Consider the following 12252-nt stretch of genomic DNA (forward strand, 5'->3'; position numbering starts at 1 on the left):
ACTTTTGAATCATATAAGCACCATGCATATATATTTTTTTAGAAACGTTTTATGATAAGGTCTTTGGGAATTTTATCGTGATGGACATTCTATCAAAGAAACAAAATTAATCACAAAGTTATAGAAAATTAGTTCTTGTTGAACACAAAAACAAAACGTGAATCAAATAACATATAAGCATATCCGACTGGATGGATTGATGAATTTGGAAAGAACAGAATTATCATGGTTCATTTTTTTTTCCATACCACATGCCAATCTTCCCCCAGCATATAAAAGAAGAATCACCAAATAATATTCTCCTGACATTATTTACGGCTGCGAATCCTCACAGTATTTTTTGTTTGTTTGATTCATTTGTGACAGGAAAAATATTAAAATTATGTTCTTATCGATTAAATTTAAAAATGGAATTTTTTTATTAGTAATAAATAAGTGAAAACAATAATAACTTTATAAAAAATAATTGAGTGTAATTCTACCATCCAAGTAACTTTTTGTAGGGTATTAGAATTTAGAAATGAAAAAGTAACAACTTGCTTAGATAATATATAGATGAGAGATTATGCAAATGGCTTTTTCACTCATGTCTTGGAATTTAGAGTTGAATCCTTGAGACCGAACTCGAACATTCGAACCCCAAAGTCCACGTTACAAATAGCGCACTGCATCTGCAACTGCAAACTGCGAAGCGAAGCCAACTCCCAAAAAGTAAAACACAATTTCAACAAAAATAGAAAAAAAAATGTGATCAAGTTGGAAATCGATATCGAAATCGTGGAGAGCAAAGAAGGCATTGACATTTGAACGATGGAGCCACGAAACCCTTCTCCGTCGCCGTCACCGGTTCGAGTCCTCATTCGCCCTCCGTCGTCTCCCTCCTCCTCCTCCTCCACCTCCTCCGACCATCCTTCTCCGGCGCCGGCGGCGTCTCTCCCTCGCTCCTCCGACGGCGTGGTGGTCGTCGGCTTCATCGCGCGGCGGCACGACGATTCTGCGCAGCTCCTCAACCGCGTCATCGACTCCAACGCCTTCGCCTCCGGCAACCTCGACGCGCCGCTGCTCGTCGACGACGAGGAGGCGAAGGAGTGGTTCGAGCGGAGGAGAATCAGCTACTTTCACGACCACGACAAGGGGATTTTGTTCCTTCAGTTCTCTTCCACTCGCTGTCCCGCGATTCACGCCGCCGCGGACGGTACCGCGCCGCCGGGATTCGATTCCGCCGTCGAAGAGCACGAGTTCGGCGACCTCCAGGGAATGCTTTTCATGTTCTCTGTAAGTCATTTTCTTCACTCTTCTAAACATCTTATATTATGCAGAATATTTAAGTATGAACAACCTAATCTCTTTGTCTGAATTACAGACATATAGAATTTGATAATTTTTTGCTTATTTTTAGCGAGAAGTTTGCAGAATTAGTGTAGGATTTACTAATTTATATCATGAAAGAGTTATGACTGTTACATTCAGTGAATTAGGAACTCTAATTTTAGCTGCTGTAGTTAGTTTTTTGAAATTACAGGGTGTGTTCTGTGTATACTGTTAATTTTAAATTGTGCGTAGTTGATGGTGTAATTGACGAGTTAGAAATGCAGGTTTGTCATGTTATAATATATATTCAGGATCGGTCACATTTTGGTACTAGGATTTTGAGGAATTTTCGGGTGCTGCAAGCAGCCAAGCATGCTATGGCTCCCTTTGTTAGATCCCAGACTATGCCGCCTTTACCGTCTAGGTCGCATCCTTCGCCGTCGTCCCGACCTGTTTCGTCGGCAAACAATTCTTCACCAGTTAGAGGTGGTGGTAACTTGGGTCGCAATGTGTCAGCCATATCTCTCATGTCAGGTTTAGGTTCTTATGCTTCTTTGTTTCCAGGACAGTGCATACCTGTCACACTGTTTGTATTCATCGATGACTTCTCCAGTTTGTCGAATTCCAGTGCAAATGGGGAGGAATCTTCCGATGGCTCTTTGATTAATCAGTCTTCTAGTTTCAGTGGTGCAGCCAAGGGAAACTTGCCTGCAAAAGGTTCTGGTTCGGTAGTTGTGCTGGCACGCCCTGCAAGTCGATCTGAAGGTGGATATAGGAAGAAATTACAGTCGTCTCTTGAAGCACAAATTCGCTTTCTTGTTAAGAAATGTCGGACGTTATCAGGTTCTGAAATAACTCATTCGAGTGTGAGAACTGGGGGTACCTCAACTTCTGCACCTTTGTTTTCACTTGATGCATCAAGGACAGTTGTCTTGTTAGATCGGTCTTCAAATCAAAGAGGTGAGTCTCTTGAGTTTGCCAGTGGACTTGTTGATGATGTCTTAAATGGTAAAGCAACTTCAGATTCCCTTTTGCTTGAAAGCCATGGTCAAAGTGCAAGCAAAGAAGATTTAATATCAGTTAAGGAGTTCATTTACAGGCAATCTGATATTTTGAGAGGGAGAGGGGGGGTTATTAATACCAACAGTGGCTCAGCTGCAGGTGTTGGTATGGTTGCTGTTGCAGCAGCTGCAGCTGCTGCCTCAGCTGCATCTGGGAAAACATTTACTACTCCCGATCTTCCAAATCTTGAAATTTGGTTATCTTCTAGTCGTCATATCTTGAGTGGAGTTCTCTGTGCAAAAGGTGGTTGTTTGGATGAAATTGAAATTATCAAAAGAAAACCTCGTCCAAGGAATACTGTTTCATCAACAGTGGAAGGATCTTCGAAGAGTACAAATCCTTTAGATGTTGCAGTATCATGGTTACAAAGTGGTAGAGGGTTGAACACTAAATTCTCAACTTTGTGGTGCCAAAGAGCCATTCCGGCCGCAAAGGAGATTTATTTGAAAGATTTGCCTGCTTGTTATCCTACTTCACAACATGAAGTCCATTTAAATAAGGCTTTGCATGCATTTCGCTCAATGGTAAAAGGACCTGCAGTGGAACTATTTGCAAAAATGTTGGAAGAAGAATGCACTTCCATATGGAAATCAGAAAGGCAACTATGCGATGCTGTTAGTTTGACAGGAAAACCATGCATGCACCAAAGGCATGATGTTGAAACCAGTAATTCAGACTTGGGAGCCCCGCCCATGCCACATTCAAGTGGCTATTTTTTCCTTCATGCTTGTGCTTGTGGTCGTTCCCGACAGTTGCGTCCTGATCCCTTTGATTTTGAATCAGCTGATGCTAGTTGCTTCTCTGACTGTGATAAGCTACTTCCTGCAGTCAAATTACCCGAAACACAAGTTGCAGGACCTGTTCAATCTTCTGCTTGGAGTTTGCTTCGTATTGGGGGTTCAAAATACTATGAATCTTCTGAAGGCTTACTTCAAAGTGGATTTTGTGCCACTGAGAAATTTCTTTTTAAATGGACGATATACCTAGAGAAAAAGAAAATACCAAATGGTTCTACAGAGAGTATAGTGAAGCAAGGTTCTGTAATTAGGGCACCCAAGGTTGAATATATTGTAGATGCAAAGAAAACTGATGTTAGACAAGCCCACCCCACTTTGCAGAATGGAGTGGAAGACCAGGGACCATCTTTAGATATCATGAAGGCTGATGATAAAAAGATAAGTTTTGGTAGAGGTTTCCCTATTTTCAAAATGAGAAAACCTTTTTCTGAGGTTGTTGCTGGATCAGTAGCTAGTGATTCAGGATTCCCTCCTCTTCAACAGAGGAAATTGCCTACACCAGGTTCAGAAAAGGGTATGAAACAAAGCAGGCCATCTAGTCAGACTGTTGAACAGGTTAATGCAGCCATTGATCATGAAATATCTCAAAATTCTCAACATGTATCTTCTACTCAGGGACCTCTTGATGTTAATGGCAATAATATCTGCACGGATGGTGATCCTTTTTTGAGGATTGGTAGCAATGTAGTACCTGTATTCTTGAATGGTGGTGAAAGGAACATATCACATTCTTTAAAGCATGCTATAGTATATCTTGGATTTGAGCATGAATGCCCCCGTGGCCACCGTTTTCTTTTGAATGCAGAACATCTCACCGAACTTGGATCTGCATATTCATTATCTGAAGAATCTCATATATCTTCTATGGAGCCTGCTGGCAGAAATCAGGCATTTCATACTAAAGTAAGCAAGAATGCTTCCTGGAACAAAGTTCATCGAAGCTCAAATGAAATTCTTTCTGCAATCTCAAATAAGGAAAGAGATGTGAACAAATCTAATCAAATGATTCCTAATCGTGATATGAATTCCGATGGATTAATACATACTTCCATTCCACTACATAATTTGACATCAATGAATGCAAATGCAAAACCCCTGAATCTTATAAAAGATTTTGGAGGGGATCTTCAAGCTATTAGTATGGATGGTGATGATCTTGCATTCTCCATGCTGAATCAAAACTTGCCTATCTACATGATGTGTCCTCACTGCAAGCATTCTAGGAATAATAAGGATACACCAAAGGTTAAATTTGCCAGTGGGATCTCACAGCTTAAAAGAATTTTTCTGGTATGAGTTGCTGCTCTAATAAGCATTAAATTATGTTTCAATTAGTATCATTGATTTTTTTTTCCTGTTACTAAAATGCATATTAATATTGAAACATGTTCTAACTTTGGAGTGTGTTTGTCATTTTCTTCTTTTTTTTTTATAAACCCATGGGGGTTGCACAATTTTCCTTTTGTTGTTTGTCTTTTAGACTTTGTCTATTAACTGCACCTTTCACATATTTGCTTTATGTAAAAAATGGGATGTAATTTTCTAGGGTAATAAACTCATACTTTCATCTCCATTTACTTATTTCATTTTCTTTTTTATTGCTTAAGATAAACTAAAATTTCTCTGGATGTACCTCAATGTAAGGAGCCACCAATGGTTTTCTTCTTTTAAACAAATCTTACAAACCATTCATTACTTTTTAGGGATTTATCTTTTACGGTATGGCATCTTCATGATTGAATTAACTAACTGATTACTGATAAGTAGTTTATCATTATTTCTTGTTTGTTGGGCATTTCCCCCAGTAGTTGAAATCATGCATATATATTTAGCTGGTGTATGTATTATATGCCACATGATATTGATGTTGACTGTTGTGTTTAATCATTTTATTTTAAATTAATATCATATCAGGAAACTAATCTATAGATATTACTTTAGGTGACACCTGCATTTCCAGTGATACTAGCAACGTGCCCTGTTGTACAATTTGAGGTATGTCTTTCTTCTTCAGGTGTGGAGTTCTTGAAATTTTGAATGTAAATTAACAACAATTCACATATTTAAAATGTTAAGGCTTTTTTTATAGAGTTAAACTTGTCTAGAAATTGATGCTTTATGATGGAAGGGAACAACCTTCTGTTTTGTACTATTTGCATGCTTGTTTACTCTTTTTTCGGCATTGTTGTTTGTACTTTTAAAATTATATTAAGACTGTTGTACTTTCTGTTTATCTGCTCAATTGTGTAATATTTCTAGCTATTTTGGCCTTGTAGACGTCATGCTTGCCTCCCTCAGTTCCAGATCGTGAACAAAAATTGCAGTTTAGCCTTGGATGTGAAGTGATCTTGCCACCAGAGAGCTTCCTTACACTTAAATTACCATTTGTGTATGGCGTGCAGCTTGAAGATGGAAACAAGCATCCTCTTAACCCCTTTGAACAACAGCCTGAAATGACAGCCTGGATTACCAAGGGCACAGTACTGCAGATCTTGTCCAAGGGAAACAATGATGAGGGATATCAAACACAGTAAAAGCTTACTGAATCTTTGAGTGGTCTTTGCTATAGTGAAAAGGAAAGGATGTCAATAGCTTCTCCAAAACTCAGGTGCAGTTCATGCCCCCTCTTCTTTTAGCTAACATCATGTTTTGAAAATTTAATGGGCAAAAGTTTGCACCTTGCAATAGTTATTCATTATAGAAACTAGATCCTTTATGTTAAAGGAAATAATTATAATATGCCCTTTCAAGATGCCCTTGGCCTTTTCATAAAAGGAAATGTTAAATGTTTGTTCAAGTTAAAAAGGTATATAATAGGAAGCAATTAGCAAAAGGATTGTGGCAGGGTCCCATCTAGTTAAAAACCTGTGTAACAGCGTCTAGATGATCAGGCTCCGACATGTTGTATCTACCATGAAGGACTAGTGGAAACCTTTTCACAAGTGTGTTGTTTCTTTTCGCTTCATTTTTTCTTGGCAGAATAATGCAAGTTGTGATTAAACTTTTTAGTCCTTACCCTTAAAAGGATGGGTGAAGTTTTCTGCATTCTTTATTTTTTTAGCTAAATTACAGGAAAACTTTTGTTTATGAAGATTGACTACAAATTTTGAAGGTTTAGAACTAATTGATAAATGTCTCAGATCAAAACATTAGGCCATTAATGCTGATTAAATTGATATACTTAATTATTATCTTGCATAAAATAATTGTTTGTGACTTTGCTGGGATTGGAGATGTGTGTGCAGGACAAGTAACTTAGTGGATGATGGGTATATGGTCTGGAATTGAATTACTGAGCTGTAATGGAAACTAGTGGAGTTCATTACACAGGCATGAACTGGTAACATGAATTTCTGATATTGTGAATTCTTTGTACTTAAATCACCAGCCTTTTAATTAGGTTCAGTTGTGGACCTCTTGGTTATTTGCAGATCTGTGGTTGGCTTTCTTTGTACTTGGTTTTCTTGCTTGTGCATAAGTTCGTGTATATCAAATGGGTAACTGAAAATTCATGGTTCAGGTAAGCTGTCTGGATTGATTTGGAGGATACTGCCCTTTACAAATGAAAGTATTCTATGGTAACCAGAGAATTAGAATGGTCCTAGTAATGGCATGTGACTGTTTTATAGATGCAGTCTTTTTTTTTTCTCATATTTATTTTCTCAATGACCCACACTTAAAAAGACTTCATTTGTTATAAGTTTTACATTTTAGCCTTCCTGACAGTAAATTTGTTGTGTGGTCTGCTTGGATCTTTATCTTAATAATTTGATTAGTTAATACATTCAATCAATATTATGCAGCTTGTTGTAATAGAACTATAAAATAACATAAATAAGCAAATAACAGGTGCAGTTTGTTATATCATGCAAGGTTGGGGGAAATGTTGATATGGCTTATTATTTGTATGTTTCACAGTTAATTGCACAAGCAACTCCTTAATTTAGTTTGAAGCCCGTTATAGAAATTCAACTGCTAAACTTACTATGAAGGCGAAGTTTGCTTGCAGGTGAAGCCCCTCAAAGTTGTAGTTGACAAAAGGGTGGATGGCAGCATGTACATGGAAGATCATGTAATCAGGACACTGATTGATATCTTTTATGTAGTGATCTTTTTCTTCAACACGAGGCACAAAAGGATAAAAGGGGCAAGCGTGGGCTAGCAAGGAAAAACCATGCGCATTGGTGTTTCTTGATTTCCCCGGGGGCTGGGGGGAATTTCTTGGTGTTCTAAGCTTGCCGATCATCAAGCTGGCAAAAAATCGTTGAACTGAAGTCTTTGGGAAAGGCTTAAATCGAGTGTTCTTTATAATGTTGAAACTACTGGTTTATGCATTAGAGGGGATCAAACCGTGTAATTTTTTCATAAGTAAACTTTCATTTTTTGTCCATGAGATTATCAACATTAATTGGTCGCTTTTTTTTATTTCTTGATTTTATAACATCTTTACTTTAGTCCTTTATTTTGAAAACTAAGTCATTCTTCTTTCCCCCCCTTCATTTTTCGCTCTCATTTTGCATTAAAGAAAAGTAAAGTGAATGACAATTTATGAAGTAGAATAAAATAAATTTTGTAAAGTAAAAGATCACAATGATCGGCGTGTGCAATTTTCGGGACTAGAATTAGAAAATATTCATAATCTTGTGTGAATTTGATACGCGAATTACTCCGGGATGTTTAAAATAAATGATAATAACTTTAATCTTTTTTAACTTTAATCTGATAATACGCATCATGACCAACAATTCATTAAATTTTAACATTATTTTTTTTATGCTCTGGGAATCAATGATAATATGCACGTCCAATAATCCACAGAAAAGTGACCCTTGCTTAAATAAGGACTTATTTTTTACTCGTGGAGATTTTCTTGATTTTTTTGTTGTTGCAAGTTTTGTTGGTTTACTATTACTCCAGTTACTGTCGTACGAAATATGTTGACTGCACGAAATAATTTTGAAGTTTACTTATTATGAACATGTGTGTGTCTGTTTGTGGTTTCATATATATTTTGCTAGTCTTTGTAGTGTTATTATTTGTTCTGAAAACTGGAGAATTACACAGAACGAAGGTAGCAACGGTGTTGCGGTAATACTAAGTGATATCATACTAGCTCAAGATGTTGACGTGGATATTATACGTAATATTTCATGGCTCATCATATTCTCTAAAATGCAATTGCTTCTACGTCATACTTGGTGCAGTGAGTCAAGCAGGAAAAGATGCCACGAATTCAAAGCCTTGGTTCAGAAGAGCGCCAGTCACCCATAGCTTCAAATTTGGCAGGTTAATTTCTTGTTCAGTTCCTTTTACCTGTTTTCAATACATCAATATGACTAAATCCATAAGCAAAAATCATAATAACTCATTTCAACAGTATAAAAAGATTGAATTGGAAAAGAGAGAGGACAGCTTACATTCAACGTAAATGTAAGTAGAAAACTCTCACCAACTGTAGCCAAGTTTGAGTTCTGAACATTAAAACCTGCAAGAGACTCGAGAGCCCTGTACAGTGAAGCAGCCACCCCTTCTCCTTTATTGCACACTATTTTTGCTAAGTACCCTCTTTCCTCCACTTGAAACATGTCCACCTACAAACCAGCACGCACAAATATTGTTACAGTAATGCATGCACATACATAAGCTAACTGAAAATTAACTTACGGTGTTGACAAGAACTTCTTAATTTTATCAAACCAACCTGCATGATTTTCTTGCAGTTTGGATGACTAATATTACGGGCCATCACTTGCACATTTTTGGGATTGTTAATTGATCCTTGATAATTTTCAGACACTAATAAGGATGCTTCAAGTCCTGCAACCTCTGCCTTCAGCTTCCTAGCTTGAGCTTGAAGGTCATGCACGTATGACACTGCGTCTCCAATTATAGAAGCCTTATCCATCTGTGTCCATACTTATGTCAGTTACATTTCACTCTCAAATATATATAAAAACCATGTCATTTTTAGGTCTTGTTTGGACCATAAATACTTATAGAAGAAGAATTGAGCTTATGCAAGAAGTTCAATTCATTTAACCTTGTTATTTTCTTTTTGTGTAAGTGTTCATAGAAAAATTTATCTAAAAAAGGCTTAATTAATGGATGGCGACCCGTACCTTTGTTATGTTGGGGACCAAAGAACGCAATGCATAAAGCTTCTCCTTCATTCGGCCTCTCCTTCTCCTTTCAGAAATGAGAGTTTTTGACCTATCAGTTTTTAGTTTCAGTTTGCCATCAGCATTCTTCGTTGTCGTTGTCGTTGTCCCAGAAGAATGCTCTCCATCATTTTCTTCTTCTCCTTCTCCCTTGAGCTCCCCATCAAAACAAGAGAAGGAACTGAATGTGGAGCTTGGATCATAGACATTCACAGCATCATTATTATTATTGTTGTTGTTCTGATCAAAAGGGTTTGCAGGAGATGAAAGGGGCTGCTGCTGATTGTTAACAAAGCAATCATTGATAAGGTCAGAACCGAAATGATCACAGTTGGCATCTTCATTCTCCCCTCGGATCAAATTGATGAACTGATCAAAATTTGAATCAGCAACAAAGTCGTACAGCTCAAAATCATTCATGTACTTGAGTGTGTCTTCGTGAACATCCATCGTGTTCGTAGTTGGTATTTGGATAGTTAGAGGTCTAATTGTAATATATAGAAGGTTGACATGATTATTAATTTATAGTTTTGGTGTGAATGGAATAAGATGAGTTCCTTTCATGTTACTCGGGTCTATTATTTTATTTCTGATTGTTAATTAACTAGAGTAGAGATCAATGTGGTTGATTTCTATAGTCTGGTTCTGGCATTTAACTACAGGCCATGGCCATAACCGTTATTTAGTTAGTATGAGTCCAAGGAAAGCAAAAGATGTGACCTACTTATTAATAAACTCACCAGATAGTTCTGTTGGATGTTTGTATAATTAAATTTAATTTGGAGGCAGGTGAATTGAAGAAAAAGAAATACTAACAACACACTTTCTATTATTGGTGAAAATTTACAAAATTTTATAGGTTTCTCCTCTTATTAAATGAATCTCACTCATGATTTAATTTGTAGTTTCTAAAAGAGTTTGTTGCTAGCATTTATCTTAAATAAATTACAACTTTGAATTCTAAATTTTTTATTTTAAGTATATATGAATTGAAATCAAACTAGTTGCAGCTGATCTCTACTTTTCAACTTCTGTACAAATATATATTGTAATGAAATAACTTGTAGTAATTAATTGTCAATAGCAAGAACAATGCAAACCATCACGAAGAAAACTGTGGATGTTCAAGTTAATGTTATAGACGATGCCAAGTAACATTTCTCCACCAGAAGCAATTTTAAATAACCCTGGTCACTTTCATATCATGCTAGCTAGCATTAGTACGTATCACTATTTTATGCCGCTTTAGAAGAGGTTGAATCTGGGCAAATCAATTCATTCCTGCAGGTTTATCTATACATGATTAATTTTCTATTTAGTTCTGTTGTATAACCGAGTCGATGCATGATGGGCTTTTCTCGACTTTTATATTAAGTACATTGTTGCCAAGCTCATTATCACGAAGGTCACTTTCAATGATGAGTACTACAACTTCTTGTTAGGGATAAATAAATACCTATGCGAGTCTACTATGTTGTGTGAACAGAATCAATTGGGAACATAATGACGTCCCTCACATATATTTTAAATTTTATTTATTAAATGGAAACTACTGTGGAAGGAAGTTAGTGATTTCACAATCATAGTAGCCCTCAAACTTTGCACTCCATTAATTAATGTGTGGTGCTGGGTCCTCAAGACTATATAGTAGCTTACATCATAACATGCAATGTGAACCCTAATTAAAGGGTGTCAAGAGTAAATAATTGAACCCTGTAGGTACATGTTGCCCTGATCATTGACTTAAATCAAATGATTGAAGCTCTGGATTCTCTGACCTTTTCTTTTTTCGGGAGAAGAATCTAACCTGACATCAGAGACCACGATTTTGATTCCTTTTTTTCTTTTTTTGTTCTATTATTTATACCTGCTAAGCATAGTTACAAACAGAAGAAGGAAGAACCACGCAAAACTAATGCAATTTTTTAATTAAACTTCACTGTTTTTGAACAATCCTTATGGAAGGCACGTAAAGGGGCGTGTGAGCTAGACAACAGTTTGAGCTGATGCTTACACGTGCCACGGTCCATTATCTACATTTTATTTCCATCATCTCATCCTACCACGGGTATACCATAAGCTTCATAGCCGCAACCTTAATTATATGATAAAAAATAGGAATTAATTTTATTTCTAGCTTTGGTTCTAGAAGCAATAAGCAGTAGGCATATTCTACCCTAAAAAAGAATATGGTAGGGTCATAATCATAACTTGTTTATTAGGTATCATAGTTTATTAATTTCATGCGACGTCTTGGCTGCTGCATGACCCATTCTATTCTTTTGCATAACTAAATGGAGTCAACCCTTGCATTATTTTTCAGTCTCAACTATGAATGATGGAAATTAAAGAATGTTGATTCGTAAAATTGGGGGAGTGTAACTAACAGCATCTCTGATAGATGTGATGTGATAGACCAGACAGTATAGAATTACAAGCTGGTTGAATTTGATGAGAAATTCCAAGATTAATTTTTTTTTTTTTTGAAAATGGAGTGCTGATGCATCACAATGAGGATATACATCCCAACTGATCTTAACAAATTCATGTTAGTTTAGGTGGCATTAAAATATTTTTATTTATTTTTTAACGAATTCATTTATAAAAGTATTTAAAAAATAATGAGTTTTAATTTGGGAAGAGAAAAAAAATGTTGGGGTCAAGTTAAAAATTTCCAAACCCAAGACTCGACAACCATCATATATAGATGGAGTTTAGTTTTGGCACTTCTGAATCTGATTTCACAAATCAATTGAAAAATATATAAAACTCAACTGGGATAAAATCGTTTTCATTTTAGCTCAATATTGTTCCCAAGTCCCAAATGTTTTGCTCTAGTCAGACTTAGTAGTTCCTTCCAGCAGGGAGCAATCATCAAATGCATATTGTAGAGTGCGTTTGAGCAGACATTTACAAACTTGATT

At 36.5% G+C, this 12252-nt stretch overlaps 2 protein-coding genes across 4 annotated transcripts; one reads left to right on the forward strand and one right to left on the reverse strand.

Moving 5' to 3' along the window:
- Nucleotides 1-575: 575 nt before the first annotated feature.
- LOC100795370 (uncharacterized) lies at nucleotides 576-7560 on the forward strand. Of its 3 annotated transcripts, none has more exons than XM_006594898.4 (7): nucleotides 576-1275; nucleotides 1596-4460; nucleotides 5112-5165; nucleotides 5447-5778; nucleotides 6416-6510; nucleotides 6602-6690; nucleotides 7169-7560. In XM_006594898.4, exons 1-4 carry the CDS (start codon nucleotides 811-813, stop codon nucleotides 5702-5704), a joined length of 3642 nt encoding a protein of 1213 aa, XP_006594961.1. In that variant the 5' UTR covers nucleotides 576-810; the 3' UTR covers nucleotides 5705-5778; nucleotides 6416-6510; nucleotides 6602-6690; nucleotides 7169-7560. The 3 variants fall into 3 exon arrangements, with proteins under 3 accessions (XP_006594961.1, XP_006594958.1, XP_040864426.1); XM_006594895.4 differs by having other exon boundaries at nucleotides 7180-7560; XM_041008492.1 differs by having other exon boundaries at nucleotides 6416-6500; nucleotides 7180-7560.
- Nucleotides 7561-8132: 572 nt separating this feature from the next.
- Nucleotides 8133-9824, reverse strand: BHLH56 (basic helix-loop-helix transcription factor). Its single transcript, XM_003541932.5, has 4 exons — nucleotides 9290-9824; nucleotides 8872-9075; nucleotides 8588-8761; nucleotides 8133-8483 (listed from the first exon to the last, which is right to left on the reverse strand). The coding sequence occupies exons 1-4, from the start codon at nucleotides 9776-9778 to the stop codon at nucleotides 8379-8381; spliced, it is 972 nt and encodes a 323-aa protein (XP_003541980.1). The 5' UTR covers nucleotides 9779-9824; the 3' UTR covers nucleotides 8133-8378.
- Nucleotides 9825-12252: the final 2428 nt, after the last annotated feature.

Source organism: Glycine max, chromosome 13, assembly GCF_000004515.6.
Source record: "Glycine max cultivar Williams 82 chromosome 13, Glycine_max_v4.0, whole genome shotgun sequence".
Taxonomy (NCBI): Eukaryota; Viridiplantae; Streptophyta; class Magnoliopsida; order Fabales; family Fabaceae; genus Glycine; species Glycine max.